At 34.7% G+C, this 19,310-nt stretch overlaps 1 protein-coding gene across 3 annotated transcripts in view; it reads right to left on the bottom strand.

Annotated features, from left to right (window-relative positions):
• The window catches only part of BCKDHB (branched chain keto acid dehydrogenase E1 subunit beta), a 217,937-nt gene that overhangs the window by 55,930 nt on the left and 142,697 nt on the right, over nucleotides 1-19,310 (bottom strand). Inside the window, exons 9-10 of one of the 3 annotated variants that reach the window (XM_059701119.1) lie at nucleotides 10,209-10,295; nucleotides 5,470-5,881 (exon numbers count right to left, since the gene is read on the bottom strand). In XM_059701119.1, the coding sequence (XP_059557102.1) occupies nucleotides 5,876-5,881; nucleotides 10,209-10,295 (93 nt within the window). In that variant the 3' untranslated portion in view covers nucleotides 5,470-5,875. Of the gene's footprint in view, nucleotides 1-5,469; nucleotides 5,882-5,931; nucleotides 6,173-10,208; nucleotides 10,296-19,310 lie in introns of those variants that run through there. The other 2 variants (XM_059701118.1, XM_059701117.1) reach the window with 2 other exon arrangements.

Consider the following 19,310-nt stretch of genomic DNA (forward strand, 5'->3'; position numbering starts at 1 on the left):
TATTTCGCTTAGCATAATGCTCTCCAGTTCCATCCATGCTGTTGCAAATGGTAAGAATTCTTTCTTTTTTAAGCAGTGTATTATTCCATTGTATAGATGTACCACAGTTTTTTAATCCACTCATCTGCTGATGGGCACTTAAACTGTTTCCAAATCTTAGCTATTGTAAATTGTGCTGATATGAACATAGGGGTGCATATATCCTTTCTGATTGATGTTTCTGATTTCTTGGGTCATCTCTCTTTGTTTCTTGATGAGTCTGGCTAACAGTTTATCAATTTTGTTTATCCTTTCAAAGAACCAGCTCTTGGTTTCACTGTTGTTGTTTTTTTGGTGGTTTTTTTTTTAGTCTCTACGTTATTTATTTCTATTTATTCTGGGCTTTTCTTGTTCTCTTTCTAGTTCTTTAAGTTGTAGGGTTAAATAACTTATTGCTGATTTTTCTTGTTTTTTGAGGTATGCCTATAGTGCTATGAACTTCCCTCTCAGGGCTGCTTTTGGCTTGCTGTGTCCCAGAGATTTGGGGTTGTTGTGTGTTCACTTTCATTTGTTTCCAGGAAGTTTCTGATTTCTTTCTTGATCTTGTTGGTAAACCATTCATTGTTTAATAACATACTATTTAGCCTCCATGCGTTTGAATGTTTTTGGGTGCTTTTACTGTAGTTGATTTCTAATTTCATTCCACTGTGATCTGAGAAGATGCTTTATATGATTTCAATCTTCTTGAACTTGTAGAGACTTGATTTTTGTCCTAATACATGGTCTATCTTTGTGAATGATTCATGTGCACTTGAGAAGAATGCATATTCTGCTGCATTGGGGTGAAATGTTCTATAAATGTTAATTAAATCCATCTGATCCAGTGTGTCCTTTAGAATCTTTTTCCTTGTTTTTGTCTGGAAGATCTATCCAGTGAAGTCAGAGTGATTTTAAAGTCTCCTACTATGACTGTATTGTTGTCGATCTCTCCGTTAAAGTACTCTAAAATTTTTAAAAATATATTTAGTTGCTCCTATTTTGGGTGCATATATGCTTACCAGGGTTATATCCTCTTCTTGGATCTACCCTTTAGTATTATGTAGTGATCTTTGTTGTCTCTTGTGATGGCCATCATTTTAAAATCTATTTTGTTGAATATGAATATTGCTACTCCAGTGTGTGTTTTTTCTTTTCCATTTGCATGGAAAATTTTTTTCCACTCCTTCACTTTCATCCTGTGTGTGTCTTTTGTTTTGAAGTAGGTCTCTTGTAGACAGCATATATTTGGGTCATGTTTTTCTATTCTGCTACCTTATACCTTTTAATTGGAGCATTTAGTCCATTTACATTTAGGGTTATTGAGAGATATTTATTGCCATTATATTTCTGCATGGCTAGGTTTCTCTGTTTCTTCTTCTCATTACAGCAATCCCTTTAGCATTTCTTGTAATGCTGGCTTGGTGGTGATGTAATCCTTTAGCTTTTTTTTTTATCTGGGAAGTTCTTTATTTGACCATCTATTTTGAATGCTAGCCTGGCTGAATATAGTAATCTTGTTCTCAGATCCTTGCTTTCCATTACCTTGAAACTCTACAGGCCATTCTCTTCTAGCATTGTAGAGTTTCTGATGAGAAATCAGGTGTCAGCCTTATGGGAACTCCTTTGTAGGTAACAGTTTTCTTTTCTCTTGCTGCCTTTAAGATTCTCTCTTTGCTTTTAATTGTTGGCATTTTAATTATGATGTGTCTGGGCGTGGGTCTGTTTGGGTTCTTCTTGTTTGGGGTTCTCTATGCCTCCTGAACTTGTGTGACTTTTTCCTTTACCAGGTTAGGAAAGTTTTCTGCCATTACTTCTTCAAATACCTTCTCTATGCCTTTCTTTCTTTCTGCCTCTTCAGGCACACCTGCTATTCCAATATTGTTACAATTCACATTGTCCCACAGCTCCCTTAAGCTGTCCTCCTGTTTTTTTAATTGTTTTTACTTTCTGGTTTTCTGACTGATATTTTCAACATTGTCTTCTAATTCACTGATTCAATCCTCAGCCTGCCCCCCTAGTCTGCTGTGTATTCCTTCCAATGTGTTCTTTATTTGTGTTGTGACATTCTTTATCTCAGACTATTCTTTATTCATAGTTACTATATCTTTCTTCATGCTGTTGAGCATCTTTACCATCATTACTCTGAACTCTGTTTCAGATAAATTTCTTATCTCTGCTTCATTTATCTCTTCTTCTGGAGGATTCTCTAGTTCTTTCATTTAAGGGTTTTGTTTTCTCCTCATTTTGGCTCTCTGTTTGGGTTTGTGACTATGTATTAGGTAGAACCTCTACACTTCTTAATCTCTAGTGCAGGACAGTGTTAAAGGCTGTTTCTGACTAATTAGATCAGGCATAGACTCAAAGCCTCCAGAGAGGGCCTCTGCCTACAGACTGATAGGATTCAGACTTGAATTGCCCCCCCCAGGCAATTGTCCTCAAGTGTGGTGAGAGTTTTTTCAATAGGGTGGGGCAGTTACTACTGCCTGGAGGCTAATTGTTATTTTTAATCTCTTAAGTGTCTTCAGAGTAAGGTGTTTTCCAATAGGGTGTGCCCACTGTCTTCCCCCGAGGCAAGGCAGATGCCTATGTGGGAAAGATGTCGTCAGCTGCAAGAAACAATGACTCAGCCCAGGAAACTTGGGGTGTCTGCCTTCTACGCTCTATCCCCCAAGTCCCCAGTCCTGTCTTCTGCCCTCACAGCTCCAGTCCACTTCATCCTCCCCCTGCCATAACACAAGGTGGGTGGCTCCACAGGGAATTTTGTGCATTGGCCCTTTAAGAGGGTGCCTGAATTTTCAGCTGTTACTCCCTGGCAGACAGCACCCCACTGCTTTTCATAGCTATATGTTATATGGGTACCCTCTTCTGTTTGGTGTTCTCTGCTGGGGAGCCCAGCTTGGGGATTAGATCTCAGAGTTTTCAGTGGCAACCCCCCACAGCTGAGATATCTCTCCAGGACTTCAGTTGCTGTCTATGGGCCAGCCCTTTCACGCCTCCGCTCCTCCTACCAGTTTCTATGTCAGTGATGGCAAACCTTTTGAGCTCGGCGTGTCAGCATTTTGAAAAACCCTAACTTAACTCTGGTGCTGTGTCACATATAGAAATTTTTTGATATCTGCAACCATAGTAAAACAAAGACTTATATTTTTGATATTTATTTTATATATTTAAATGCCATTTAACAAAGAAAAATCAACCAAAAAAATGAGTTCACATGTCACCTCTGACACACGTGTCATAGGTTCGCCATCACTGTTCTATGTGGTCTCCACTTTCGATCCTCGGGTGTCAGGATTCTCTCCTGTGAGTTTTCTGTTGATTATTCAGGAAGCTTTTCTATATTTTAGTTTTAATACCAGTTTGTTCCTGGGAGCATGTCCATGCAGCATACACTTACTCTGCCACCATTTTTAATCCTCTCTTGATGTGTGTTTTAAGAAAACAATGCATAGTAATGTGATAAGATGTGAGAGACTAAAGAAGACAATTTAAAGGGTCCAGAAAAAGTTGAGAAATAGAGCTGGTCTTGATATAAGCTGATTTCTACAAACTGGCAGACAGGCAAACCATGTGCTGATATCTACCCTTTTTCACTGTTTCATGTAAAAACCCTTCCTTCCATATAAACTATTTTATCATACCAAATTTCTTTTTTTTTTTTTCCACTGTATTCCCCCATTCAATCTTGGCTGCCACAATCAGACAGACAGAAAGTGCGAGGACCCCTTTTTCTTGCATCTGCACTGGAACCTTGGCAGCAACAGTCATACCAAATTTCTTTTTTTTTTTTTTTTTTTTTAATTTTACAGCCAGAATTCTTTTTTTTTTTTTTATTGCTTAAAGTATTACAAAGGGTATTACATATGTATCCATTTTATCCCCCCGCCCTAGACAGTCCCCTAGCCTCCCCTATCACCCAGTGTCTTATGTCCATTGGTTATGCTTATATGCATGCATACAAGTCCTTTAGTTGATCTCTTACCCCCCTACCTCCTGCCCCCCAACCCTCCCCGGCCTTCCCGCTGCAGTTTGACAATCTGTTTGAGGCAGCTCTGCCTCTGTATCTATTATTGTTCAAAAGTTTATAATGGTCTCTATTGTCCATTATTCTTATCACTGCCAAACAGCATGAATTTGGCATTTTGAATCTAACACTCAAGAACAAATTCTGAAAGTTTCGAATTTAAACGTTTCAAGTTTGAATTGAGCTTTCCCAAGAAAAAATGGGGAGAATTAAAGGGCTGGTGGTAGAACTTTGGCATTTATACTAATGAACAAAGAAGAAAGAGACATGGTGTGGTCAGGGCAAGTAGGAAGACCAAGAGAGTATAATATGGGTTGAACTACAGTGATAATAGTAGCACCATCCATGATGCATCCCTGAAAGATTTTAGTCTATAGTTCAGATCTTTGGCTACAAACCCCATTTGTTTAATGAACATTCAACAGGCTTTAGGGCAAAATGCCATTTTAAAAGCCAATCTATATCTGAACACTCTGTGTTAAGCTGCTTTTCTAATGCTCTGGTTCTGTCTAAATAGATTTTAGTACAGAAGGATACTTTTCCTGATTATTATAGCTGTTGTTGTCGGCAAATGCTTGCCATCACTAGTTAAAAAAATTTAACATTACAAAATTGCAGTAAATTATTCATCAGATTACTACTCTGATAGTTTTCTCTTGATGACTCTTACTTTACCAACAGTAATTTTAATTAAACATATTTCCACAATGGTAAAAACTCAAGACTACTTAGGACCTTTTCCCTCTTCTTCAAATTGATGCTTTTAAGAATGCTTGTAAATTTGGTAGTAATATTAAATTCACTAGATAAAATCCTTCTGTATAATCCTGTCTAACATGAAAGAGTAAGAAAAGAACAATTCCTTTACTTGAAATTATGAAAATTTGCTTTTCACAATGATTTATATAGACCCTAAAAAATCTTTTCAAACTATTAGAATATTATTTCCTTTAAAAATATATGTTGGTGTGTATAATTTCTGCATTCTTATTCTATGAAAAGAGACCGCACAGAAAGGATGAAACAATGGTATGGAAACTTACCATCCTCTCCAAATGGACTCTTTATTACAGACTTATTGCTTCCATGTGTTTAAAAAAAAAAAGAAAGAAGGAAACCTTTAAGCCAATCCCAATCCCTAAAATTTTTGGCATTCTTATTAAGCATTGATTCCAGAAAAAACAGTTTTTTATTATCATAGCCTATCAGAGTCAAAATTTATTTCATTATGAGAATGTGTTAGAAATTAAAAATAAAGGTTGGATTCTATATGGCTTAAAGAGAGTATACTATTTAAAGCTTAAACCTGTTAAAATATCACAAATAACTTGGTCTCAACATTTAAATAAATAATGCCTATTTTGAATATTGCATTCTAGAACATATAAATTCATTTGGAGGAATATTAAAATAGATGACATTAACACTTTATTAGCACAATAAAGATTTTTATTTTTTACAGCCGTGGTTACATAAAGCTGAGGAATACAAACACCACATAAAATTAATTCAGATACTTTTCTGAAACAATGAAATATTTGCTCAAACTATACACCGAGGTCAGTGAACTGCCTAAACTCTTGTCTTTGCACTTTTCCACAGGGTGCACAATGGAAATGCATAACTCCCTAAAAGAAGCACATCTCCAAGTTTTGTGTGTGGGTCAAATGTAAGAAGGAAAAAGTTCCCTCACCCCAAAATGAGAACAGATGGGAATGTAAAATTAGGTGGGAAGAGACAGTGAAGCTTTGGATGACCGACCAAGAAATCTCCCCTTGAGGGGAGCCAAATATACCAGACCTCAGCTTACTCTGCTTCCCGTTGACTTTCAAATTAAATCTAGTAGGAATGTAAAGCAGTTTGTAGACTCAATGTATTAGCTTTGATTTTTGTAAGCACATATTTTATAAAGAAACTACTGATAAATATAAATAAAAATATTTTTATATTCAATATAATCTCCTAATCACTTGTGAATTTAACATACCTTCAAACTTAGAATGTTAACAATAACATTTTTTAAAATAATAAATGGCTTTATGAAAAACAGGCAACAGGCATGAACAAACTTAAGATGTTGATACTGAGCTCCTTGTATAATGGAAATGACATCTGCTATAAGTTGAAAAACTATGTAAATAAAATATAAATATATTTTCAGTCTTTTCATATTTTATCTGTATAACAAAATAATCTTAATTGTAATGCCAGCAATAATTCCTATACCTACCAAAAAAGCCCCTTTACTTGATATCCAATTTTATATGGCATGACAATTTTTCTATCTAAAAATGCCAACTATAGCAATAAAAGAATACCCTCGATAGTGCTGCATTCGCCTCCAATTTTTTAATTTTTAATATGGGTAATAATTTAGAATTTTAGAAAAACAAAAAATCATGCTATCAGATTTTAATGCATTTAAAAATAGTTTTATCATTAATAATCATTATATTATTAAACTATGATAAAATATTTATACTTTATCTGATAATAAAATAATAACCATTAAAATATAATTTTAAGAGCAACTTTCTAAGATTAGTCTTGAGCTGCTTTTTTTTAAAAAATATATTTTATTGATTTTTCACAGAGAGGAAGGGAGAGGGACAGGGAGTCAGAAACATCGATGAGAAACATTGATGAGAGAGAAACATTGATCAGCTGCCTCCCGCACGCCCCCCCACTGGGGATGTGCCCGCAACCAAGGTACATGCCCTTGACTGGAATCGAACCTGGAACCCTTCAGTCCACAGGCCGACACTCTATCCACTGGCCAAACCGGTCAGGGCTAGTCTTGAGCTTTTAAAGAGGTACCAAATATCGTCCACAAAATAGTGTTTGTCAAGATTATTTTGTATATGCTCACTTTCATATGGGATTTACATGCACTGATACAAGGAGAATAATTCAGTCTTTTAATCAATAGTGCTCAAATTTATAGATCATTCTCATCCATAATTTCAAAGTCCTTTTCCAAGACAACAGTTAAAAGTTCTCTCTGTACCTTTTCCCTGCCATCCCAGAAAATTGGCTTTCAATTTCTTAACCCTGTTTTATCTTTTTTAATCTTACTAAGTATACACAACAAAAAGAAATATAGAAATGACTCGTTCCAAGACATGAAAGCATCTGCACCTTACACTCAAGTGAATTCAGTTTAAATCCAAGGCACTGGTAATTCGACACAGGCTTCACTTTTCATAAGGTTTGAGGCCTTCCATGAAGAAGATGCTTAATATAGTACATTGCATTTAGTTGAAGATGTTCATGAAATAATTACTGAAAAGTCGATTTTTCTTATTCAGAATACTCTAAATTATATGAAATCATTATTACCAAAAAAGAAGAACATCTCTCAAATTATCTAGCTTTCCTTCTTTTGTTTTCTCCCTTATCAATACATTAAAGCCAACAGGCAAACTTTTGGGGATACTATGTTGATTATATTTTATTAAAATTCATTTTCCATACTTTCCATTTGTGCAAATAAAATTTGAATTAAGCAATAACTGTAAACATTTTCAAAATCATTTGCATATTAATAAATCAAATTCTAATTCCCCAAAATATCAAATGCAGATCTCCCTATAAATTTTACATTATTGTCTTAATTCATTTTCCTGTTATTTGGCTGAATGATTTTAAAAGAAAAAACAGAACATTTTATAATGAATCCAAAACTGCTATCATCCCCTAGGACAGTGATGGTGAACCTTTTTAGCTCGGCGTGTCAGCATTTTGAAAAACCCTAAGTTAACTCTGGTGCCATGTCACATATAGACATTTTTTGATATTTGCAACAATAGTAAAACAAAGACTTATATTTTTGATATTTATTTTATATATTTAAATGCCATTTAACAAAGAAAAATCAACCAAAAAAAATGAGTTCGCGTGTCACCTCTGACACGTGTGTCATAGGTTCACCATCACTGCCCTAGGAGGTGGGGGCTTTGAATAAAGAATGCACATGCATACACATAATATTTACTCAATATTCCTGTCCAAGTCCCAGAGCTTCCACTGTCCTTTTAAACCAGGTAAGTCACAAGCACTCTGGATGACAAACACTTAACTATAAAAGGAACATGGTTGACTTAGGTTGTCAGGATTACTCTAAAACAACAGATACCTGAGGATCTCAGGGCATATTCTCGGGAGTGTAAGAGTATTACAAAGTGTCTTTTTTTGTTTTGCCTTCATATTATGATCCTACATAATAAAAGGCTAACATGCAAATTGTCCCCGCCAATGGGAACTCAACGGGGGCTCAACCAGGGGGCAGGGCCCCCCACCCATGCATGAATTTGTGCACCGACCTCTAGTATAAATATAATTACATTCTGGGTAATCTCTTTCATAACCTTTAGCACCTATCAATATTACATAATTTCAGGATCTGATCTTGATACAGTGTTATGATCTTGTTGGTATTAGCTTTTTATACTAACTGTGTCTAATTCACAATACAGTGTTCCTCAAACTGGAATTCATACATGTATTCTTGGGGCTCAGAAATATTTTTCTGTCAACACAAGTCCATATATTATTCAAGACAAAGAAACACTAAATGAGATAATCTTCCTAATTCCTTCCCAGTTTAAAAAATACATTCATCCTATTGCAAATTACTAATAATTTATGGAGATCAAATTTAAGAAATGCACAGAGAAAGGTAACTTCACAGGAGGAGTTGTACACGTGCTACTTGTTTTCCTTTTGTATTCAAATGCAAATGAAGTTTTTGAGCTAAGAATAAGATGGCATTCAGATAACAAAATAAAAGGAGGCTGTCAGATAAAGATTCTATGAGCAACAGTCACTATCATTTCAAATGGATTAGTGGACCACATGTTAACTAGGAATCAGAAAATCCCAGTTTCTTTTTTCATTTTTGTCTCTAACTTGAAATAACATCTTGATGTTGAAATAATTCATCCCTGCAATCTTCATTTTTTACAAAGTTAGAACAGTATGCTACTCAATTAATAATATGCACAATAAATACAGGGTACTTGTGTTATATGATAAGCAGTATGTTTCAAATTTTAATTTATATAATAATAGGAAAACAACAAATCTATAAAACTCAATTTTCTTAAGTTTGTTACTATCTATATAACATGTAAAAATAACAGCATATTTTGTTTCTGAATGTACTTATGGATTATTTTGATCTAGCTTTAAAATTTATGTTTTAATTTGCTTCATCTAATTTAAAAATATTTAGAGTGTTGTCAATTAGGACTTAAAGATATTTCATTGGTAGAAATCATTTACTAGTTAAATGTTTAAAAATAAAAACTTATCATTTCCCATATATCATAATCTTATTAACAATCAAGTTAGTAAACCATATACTCTTAAAGAAATTCTCAATTTGTATGTATTAACAACAAAATCATCTTAACACCCATAAAGTAAAATGTTTGCAAACTGCAAAGATATTCTAAATTTAAAAGGCATATATTTTACATTTAAAATATAGTTATATAATTTTTAATTTTAAAAATGAGAAAAAATGAAACTCATTTAAATCATCTTATTCATATCTATGATACAAATGGAAATAAATGTTTTAAATAAAAATTTCCCAGAAGGAGCTAGAAAGTTTTCCTGATATGCAGCATTTTAACTAAACATTTTTAAAAGAGAAATACATTTTTTAACCATTTCTAAAGCATTTCCAATAACATAACAAAAAATTACTAATTTAATAAATTAAATTATTGATTTTGAAATTATTTATTGAATTTACATTATTATATTTTGAGAGGTGCATTTTTTGTTAGGTGAAGGCAGGAGAATCTAAAATCAATTTTATAATAACACATTTCATAATAAGCTTAAGTTTTATCAAGAAAGAAATGTCACATTCAAATTTAAAGTTCTGATATCCTAGCAAACATAAGTGACATTAGTTTATTAAACTCATTTGAAACTTTCTTCTTCCTATAAAGGAATTTTCAGCTTTTATTATTTTAAGATTTCTTTTCTAGATGATATAATTAGACCATTACTAAGACAGGGAGGTAGAGTCAAATGAAAAATGTGCATTTCCAATAAAGTGCATATTTTTATATATTGTGACGTGATTTTTTTTCTTGGAATAGACATGTGCAATTGCTCAAATGTTAAAATCAATGCCAAGAAGTTACTGTACCTGAACTGTAGAGCTGATCTCCGACGCAAAGCCGCCCGTCAAGGGAGCTTCGTGACTGATTAGCAGTCGCCCTGTTTTGATCACAGACTGAAAAAGAAAAGGAAAACCTAATGTTGAACAGAATACACATTTTCAAGTATATGACTGCAGTTTTAAGTAATAAAATACATTATTTAATTTCAATAAATAAAAAATTAGTAATTCAATTCTATGTCAAATAAGTTACAGCACAAATCTTTCAACAAGACAGTCATTTGATTTTTACCCTGCTAAAGAATTTTCAATATAGTTTATAATCCTACTACAAAATAAAAATGAGATTTGTAATTCTATGTATGTCATCAAAAATGCATTTCATTATAAAATATTCTTGTTATAAACTGAATTACTGTATTTCAAATTTTTATGTCTCAACCTTTTTTATTCTTCAAATTATGTTAAGAATAAAAGTATTTTTAACACTTTTTGAGGTATATTTGCATATAAACAAATAGTCTTAGGAAATACTGTTTTAGAGAGAAGAAAAACACAAAAATATGAAAACTCTGTAGCAAAGTAAAAGTTCATGGAGAGCTAGAAAGAAGAAACACTGCAGAAGTAAAAGGTTTACAATCCTCTTTGACCATGTGCATTAAAATCTGGTTAAGAACCTCAACTCCATTTTAACATAGAAAATGTCACAAATAATAAAGATGTATTCTCAATACTGGCTCAGTGTGGTTGTTCACAGAATATGCATGACATACTCTGTGCAATAATAAATCAAAACATATAGCTATGACATCATAGCAGAATACCAACTTTGTTGAAAGGTAAAAAATATTAAAGTCAACAGCTGGTTATTACTTAAAATATGTTGAACAATTACCATATTATCAAAGAGAAGTGGTAATTCTTCCTCTACATGTCTAATAATGGATCGCCTTCCTTAAATTCTACATTACTATTTTACAAATATGAAATAAAATCTCCCAAGTAAAAATATGCATATAAATCAATTCTTTTCCTTCATTCTAGGCAATTAGAGTTGAGAATTTTAAAAATATGCAGTATTTTAAGCCAGCAGATGTTAAACTCCAAGATATAGCCAGTAGCCACAACAAAAATAAATTACTACTATATCTATTAAATAAATAGTGACTGAAGAACATAAAATTTTATGAACACCATACCCACCCCCAATGAAATGCTAACCATGGAATATTGATGTTTGAATTTTTAGAACTGTGATTAATTATGCTATTTATGATGGTCACAAATTAAATTTTTTTCCATGAGCTCTTTTATTTTCTTTTTTGATCAATCCCTCCACCCCCAATCAACAGCCTCCCCACCAGAATATCACAAATTAAACTTTAATACACCTGGTTAGACATATAAAGAAACAAAAATATTCCACAATTGCAAGAAAACAAATGTATTCTCAAAAAAATTCTCCAAAAGATGCCATGATCTAAAGAATTCTTAATTTTTAAAAAATGATTGGACAGATTTTCTTTATAGCTCAAAAGCCCAGACCGCTGTTAATATAATAGTATCTAAAGATAACAGCTAACCCCCTCCCCCCCAATTATGCAATGCATCTTAAATTTTTAAGAGGTAAGAATGAGAAACTTCCATAAAACTGCTACTGATACCTTAAAACTCCATACAACAAAATTGGTACTCTGAACTGAGGCCTATCCAAGATCAAATGACAACCTTTAGAATGACCCCTGAAAGCCAATAAGCAACCTAGGCTTCCTATAGCCTGCACAGTGTAGTTGGGAAACTAAGCATGGATGTATCCAGGACAAAAGCTTTCAACCTTGGAGTTCATACAACATGATGTGCCAGGAGATGGAATCCAGAGACCCTGAGTGTCTTACCACAGGAGAGGGCTAAATAAACTGAGATATATCAATATAGTCAAGTATTACACAGACATGAAAAAGACTGAGAAGACTGAGTATATAAAATGATGCCCATATGTATGAGAAAATTACAGGACAATACAATCTCATTTTTATGAAAAACAACCAGTGAAAAACAACAGTGGGGAAACAAAAAACACAACCATAGATACACTGAGCCACAGGTGTAAATAGTCTGGAAGGATTCTTTCCAAACTATCAAAACTTCTTTCTCCTGAAAAAATGACAGTATAGGAATTGGAGGGAAAGGGACTTTTGTTTTTTTTACTTTACATAAAAGATATTTTTGCCGAAACCGGTTTGGCTCAGTGGATAGAGCGTCAGCCTGCGGACTGAAAGGTCCCAGGTTCGATTCCGGTCAAGGGCATGTACCTGGGTTGCAGGCACATCCCCAGTAGGAGATGTGCAGGAGGCAGATGATCGATGTTTCTCTCTCATCAATGTTTCTAGCTCTCTATCTCTCTCCCTTCCTCTCTGTAAAAAATCAATAAAATATATTTTTTAAAAAAAGATATTTTTATATTACTAAAAGTATTTTCAATAAGTCTAAAATAAATACAAATAAAAGTAATGCATTTGAATATATTTTATATTGCAGTCATAATTTCCTCAGAAAAACATATAATGTTTTTCTTGTTATTATAGGACTAGTTTAAGATACAAGAGAACCCAAACTCCCACAGCAAATAAACACATTAAAACACAGGGAATCAGCCTTCCCATGCCAGTGTCTTTATCATCTGCTGTACTTTTCAGATATCAGAGTTGATTTTAAGAAGCAAAAATAAAACTTAGGTACTTTCCAAATTAAATGACGTGATCAATGTAAAGTGCTGAACTCAAAGCCTAGCATATAGCAATTCCTGTGACAATCAGTTTATGATTATGATCATTATTTCTGACTCCTATCTCCTTGCCACAGTCTCTCACGGGTTTGTATACCTGACAATTTCCATAAACTCACAGTATTATTACTTTTCATTGTGTCTACCTTCTAGCTCTTGATGTTTAAGAAATTTCTGGAATTACTTCATTAACTGTCAGTACATAACTCTTGTTCAAGAACACACATGTTTACATAACACACACATATGTGTTAAAGAACTTCACTTTCTCTAATACCATAAGCTTATTTCCCATTTTTCTAGGATCCAAGAGCTTATGGGTCAAGAGATGAGCTGGATATGATCCTGGCGTATTAAAATATATAAAACAAATGACATCAAAATTCTGAAAAATGCCAAAATTTAAAAGTAACACTGATATTTCAAAGTCACACCCTCAAATATAATTAACATATATCATTAAAAGGTTGAGGCTATCAGTACAGTTCAATGATTTTGTAAGGTATAATATAAATTCAACTTGGTATATGCTTTTCATCCTTCACAACTTTAATTTACTCAAATTTCTGAAGATGGCTCCCTTATGATTTTGGAAATCATGAACACTTTGATGATATTATAATGAGATTGTACAAATCTACAAGTTTGAAGAGAGTGTTAGTCTTTCTATTTTCTGTGATTAAATAAGATATTTTTATTAAACTATATATTTTTGTCAACTGTAATAAGCAATTAATTTTTATACACTGAGGCACAATGATATATAACTGCTAGGAAATTTTTTAAGTCAAATTTAGCATTTTGATGTACTTACTTAAAAATTAATATTGTGCCTTGCAATGGAGATGGCTGTTAAGTTTTCTTAGATATAAATATATATAATACTTTAAAATTGATTTTACTAATTTTAAAGTTTCAAGTTTACTTTTGAGATAAATATATATCACAACTTGAAAAAATTTTAAAGGTTTAAACAACTTTTCAATATGAAAGCTGAACTTATCAAAGACAGGAAAGATCACATAAGCCTGGATTTTCCAGTATCTGCTTCTTCAACTTCATGCCACTAAAATCACGGAGCACCAGTAAGTTAGAAGGGACAGAAGTACCAGGGAAAGCTGTGCCAATAAAAGATTGGACTGTGAATAATTGTTCTCCATGTCCTCACCACAAAATAAAAGGTCTTTGTTCCTTAGAGGATCTCAAGAAAAAGTGCCAAGAAAACTTAAAAAAGCAATTCTAAAAGGCAAGCAGTGAAACAGACTGTGGGCTGCTAAGTCAGTCAGTACTGGTCTGCCCTGCATTTGTCCCAAGGAATCTCATTCTTTCTCACTATTTCAGTTAGTCACTCCCTTCTCCAGGTCAACAACAGAATACTATAACAAGAGGAGCTATCAAAATCTCGATTTCGCCAAGAATAGACAGATCACAATACCTGTTCTGATAAAACCCTAAAAATACCTTGGATCCTGGTTGGGCCACTTCACGACTGTTTCTCACTGTTCATCTTCTACCTAGATGCCATTACTAATAGCCGTAACTTCAAGTTATCCAGGCAGGATATCTAGCATAATGCTCAAAATATAGTAGACATTCAAGAAACTTAGTTAAAAATCTCTTAAAATAATTAAACTATATTAAGCAAGTTCTTTTTTAACTTACGAAACTATTGCTTTCTTGGAAAAATCCACTTTAAAATAGTGCAAAAGTATGGGTCAGCACATCCCAGAACAATTTAAATATGAACGAAACTCAAAGTTGGGGATATTTTAATGTAGCTCTAACAATAAGATATCTGTGATAATAGCAGAGTTGCTAAGTTATACTCCATTAAAAAGATTGCACAGATTTTGGCTGTCTAAACATTGGAAATATGTTTTAGTTAATGTAGCATTTAAAGAATTTAATATAATCCAACAAGGAAAACTGTTAAACTGTCATTCCAGGAGAAAGTAAAACAGACAGACAGACCATTAAGCCTGCATATGCCTGAAAGTGCAACAGTGACATTCAAAAAGCAAATATATAGATATATATTACTTATTGCTTACTCAAAATCTATAGCAAGACTTTTCCCCCTATAGAGCCATTCAGTCTGACTAACACCAAGTTCGGCCACCTTTTTTGACTGCTGTAAGTAGAAAACTAACACTTTGGATAGGCAATTTATAGCTCTTTTAACACTTTCTGCTAAATATAAAGCTAATGAAAAGGGAAAAAAAATCACAACTGACCTTTTCCTCTTCCTTTTAAAATCAAATCTGCTTATAAATACATATTAGCAGAAGTAATAGTAAAATCATACACTTGTGTTTCATTAATCAAATAAACTAACTAATATTTACTTATATAACTTACAATCATTAAAGACCTGATTTAAATTAGCTTCAAATATTATTGCAAATGAATTAAGTTTTTGAAATGGTCTCTTGTTTAGAAACCAAATTCATTAGAAAAATTAACCAGAAAAACCTCACAATCAATCCCAGGCTAACAATTAACATATTAATATATGCCTAAGTAATCATTATTAACCAGCATGATCTTCACACATAATCAGACCACAAGCTGATATTCTACTGGAGAGATCGCAATGCTAAAAGAGAAAGAACAGTCACGAATTCCAGAGAAAGTTCGGAAAAGTCCATTTTGGCAAGGATATTAGTGATGGAGTTATGAATGTTTTGGTATTGTAGGAAAGTGGTGTAAATTGAGAAAAACCTAAATCCTGAGAGCTTTATCACCATGTGAAAAAAGTAGGTAAGGGAGCAAACAGAGCATAAAGAGAACTGAATAAAGTCAATAGAAGAATGAGCAAATAATACTGAAAAGGCATGAAATGTTTGGGGAAATTTCAAACATCCTCACTGATTCATTATTGCCTGAATTATTTGTATGATCAGAACTGAAACACTTTTGCAAAAATTAAAAGTGGACATATTTCTGAATGCTACATCCAAACATGTCAGATAAACATGTTCTGTCAATAAGCCTTACCTTTCCAGCCTGTTTCCTCACTGTCTCTCCACACTCCAGTCATGTTAGGCTGCTCTGTGAAAGTGACCCATGCTCTCTCTCCTCTGACTTCCTTCCCCAAATTGGTAGGCCTTCATTCCCTCCCTCAATACCCACTTCATACACCCCTTCTCCAAGGTCCCCCCAGCTAGCTAGGCTTAAACCCCGTGGTAACTTTTTCCATCATTTCTTTCCATGATTCTAGCAGCCATTTCCTGATAGAATTTGAGGTAGGTGACAATGCAGAGATTCTATGAAACCTAAAGCCAGGGTACAAGAGCAAGAGTCAAGTACTAGGATCAAGGCAGCACTCACTGTTATACCTCTGGTTAGGAACACTACTAATTTACCTCATGGACAGCCCTGTGGACATCTGTCTTATTAACCCTTTCAACTACACTCAAAATCATAAATCTGAAGACCAGAACTCTGTGTTATTTATACCTGTATCTACTGCAGAATATAGCATATGACAAATATACATTAAGTTGAGCAAATTATGCTCATTTTATTATTGTGGAGCAACTTTACATATTAGCTATCTATACTAATAAAAGAGAAAAATGGTAATTGGCGTACGACGATACCCTTTTCATTGGCTAATCAGGGCTATATGCAATTAACTGCTAACTAAGATTGGCAGTTAACTGCCAACAAGATGGCGTTAATTTGCATATGTAGGCACAATGCAGGGAGGTGAAAGGGAAAGCAGGAAGAAGCCCCCTGCCACTGACAGTGATAGGAAACACAGGGGGGAGCTAAGAGCTGGGGGGCAGGGCAAAGGTGGCCCTGGGGGGCTGCCCCCCAGCCATGATCAGAGAATCAGGTGCCTTTTCCGCCCTGGCCAGTGATAGCAGGAAGCAGGGGTAGAGCCAGCGATGGGAGCTGGGCACGGTCGAAGCTGGCAGTCCCGGGAGCTAGGGGTCCCTTGCCTGGGCCTAAAGCGAAGCCCACGATCGCGGGGCCGCTGCAGCTGTGGGTCCCCGCTGCCCGGGCCGGACGCCTCAGCCAGAGGCTTCCTGCAGGGGCAGGGGCGGAGCCCGCCGATCGTGGCACCCCCCGCTGCCACTGCAGGTCCCCGCTGCCCGGGCCGGACGCCTAGGCCAGAGGCGTCAGGCCTGGGCAAGGGGCCGATCCTGCGATTGGAGGGTGATGGGGGTCAACGCCTGAGGGCTCCCCAGTATGTGAGAGGGGGCAGGCTAGGCTGAGGGACACTCCCCCCCCCTCCACACCCAGTGCACGAATTTCGTGCACCGGGCCCCTAGTAATAATAATAATAATAAAAGCATAATATTAGACCTGACAGCCAAACAACATTCTAGACGAAGCCAGGGCTGGAAGGACTGAGGCAAGCCGCCGAGGCTGTGAGGGCCGAGCCCCTTGAACAAATTTTATGCATCAGGCCTCTAGTTAAAATATAAACAGTTTGAAAAAGTTCCTATATATCTCCTCTTTCTTTGTTTTGGAGGATATTCTTTTTCGTAGGGTATGTGTGCATTTGTCTATACTGTCTCCTCCAGCAAATTCTAAATCATAAGCACAAATTCAGAAAGTATCAAGTATTTAATAGCTAATCACAATACCTAATACATGGTTGTCGATGCTCAACAAATCTTCCTAACATTATTTTTTAGAAAGCATATAGTGATTAAAATGAATCACTGACAAGCCTCCAATTTTCTGATGTGTTAAAGCCCTTAGAAGGACTAATAATGCTATGAAAGGCATTAAAAGGGAAGTCCTAAAAACTAAGCTCTAATCATTGTTCTAATTCTAATAGAGAACTATGCTGGACCAACTCTTTTCACCTACATTTCCTACTCTAGATTGTTTTTAGAATAAGGAGTTAACAGTCCAAAACACGTCTCCATTTTTATGTACATATTTAAGTGCATGATTGCAAGGTACAAACATACAAAAATGCTCTTCCCTTCCTACTGAGCATGAAGTTTCCTTTCCTATTGACAAACGGTCACGTCTCTGTGATGATAAGGGTATTGAACTGGCCTGGTGGGCATTTATTAGATATGTAGTGAAACATGGCATGGGTAAGTATATAAATAAATCTGTCTTAAAAGATTTTTTTCCACATCCCCCATTAGTTTAAACATCATGCAAAGCATAACCATTTCTAGGAGTCAATATAATTTTTTGATTGCCAAAACAATTTTTTAAGGATTGAAATAGCCACTTTAAGTTGTTTTTGTATTTTCATTCTTATTACCACTCTATCATTTTTCAGCAGCACTTAAAATATTTTCATAATACCTGTATCCAATTTCTGCTTCAACTTTATCAATTTGTCTTTTTGTGACTGACTTATTTCACTTAGCACAATGTCTTCAAGGGTCATCCTTATAGGATGTGTCAAAATGTCTCTCCTTAAGATAATGGCTATTTGAATCTTTGAAAAATTGTTTTGGCACATAAAAAATTATACTGGCTCCTAAAAGTGGTTATGCTTTACATAATATTCCATTGTATGTACATACATCTTTTTTATCCATTCATCTCTTGAATAAGTGGATTACTTCTACCTTTTGGCTATTGTGAATAATGACGCTATGAACTTATTCGAATCTCTACTTTCACTTCTACTGGGTATATATTCAAAAGTGGAATTGCTGAACACTTGGCAATACTATGTTTAATTTTTTTCAGAAATAGCCATACCATTTCCACAGCAGTTGCACCATTTTGTATTCCCACCACCAATACCTCAGGGGTTCCAATTTCCCTATGGTCTCACCAACACTTGTTATTCTCTCTCTCTCTCTCTCTCTTTAAAGTAGACAACCTACTAATGGGTGTGGGTTATATCTTGTGATTTTGATTTGCATTTCTCTAATGATTACTGATGTGTAATCACTAATCATTTTTCAATCTTTTTCTTCTCAATTTTTAATCGGGCTCTTTGAATTTTGTTCTTATACAAAGAGTGTTTTAAGAGTGCTAATGCATCTAATTTCTTAATATGATCCCCTATCATATCAGAATATGATATCCCATGTGGAAAAAGATATAATCAAACTCAGTGGTTCACCATGTCCTTCCTGCAAAAAGCTTCACATCTGGTTTCCTCACCATTCTCCTTTCCAAAACAGACACAAGGAAATTTCTCCTCTCCTGAGAAATCTTCAGTGGTAAATCAGCTAGCCAGAATCACAAAGATAACTTATAAACAGCAATAATAGCGGTAGTCCACTGCCCAAGGAAACAACTGAGCCTAGTTACATACTACAGAACCTTCTGAGCCCTGTATCTTTGTTCCACACATACTCTGCCAACAATTAGGACAGAATAATGACAACAACAAAAGTTTGGAACAC

The sequence above is a fragment of the Myotis daubentonii genome, chromosome 6, assembly GCF_963259705.1.
Source record: "Myotis daubentonii chromosome 6, mMyoDau2.1, whole genome shotgun sequence".
Classification (NCBI taxonomy): domain Eukaryota; kingdom Metazoa; phylum Chordata; class Mammalia; order Chiroptera; family Vespertilionidae; genus Myotis; species Myotis daubentonii.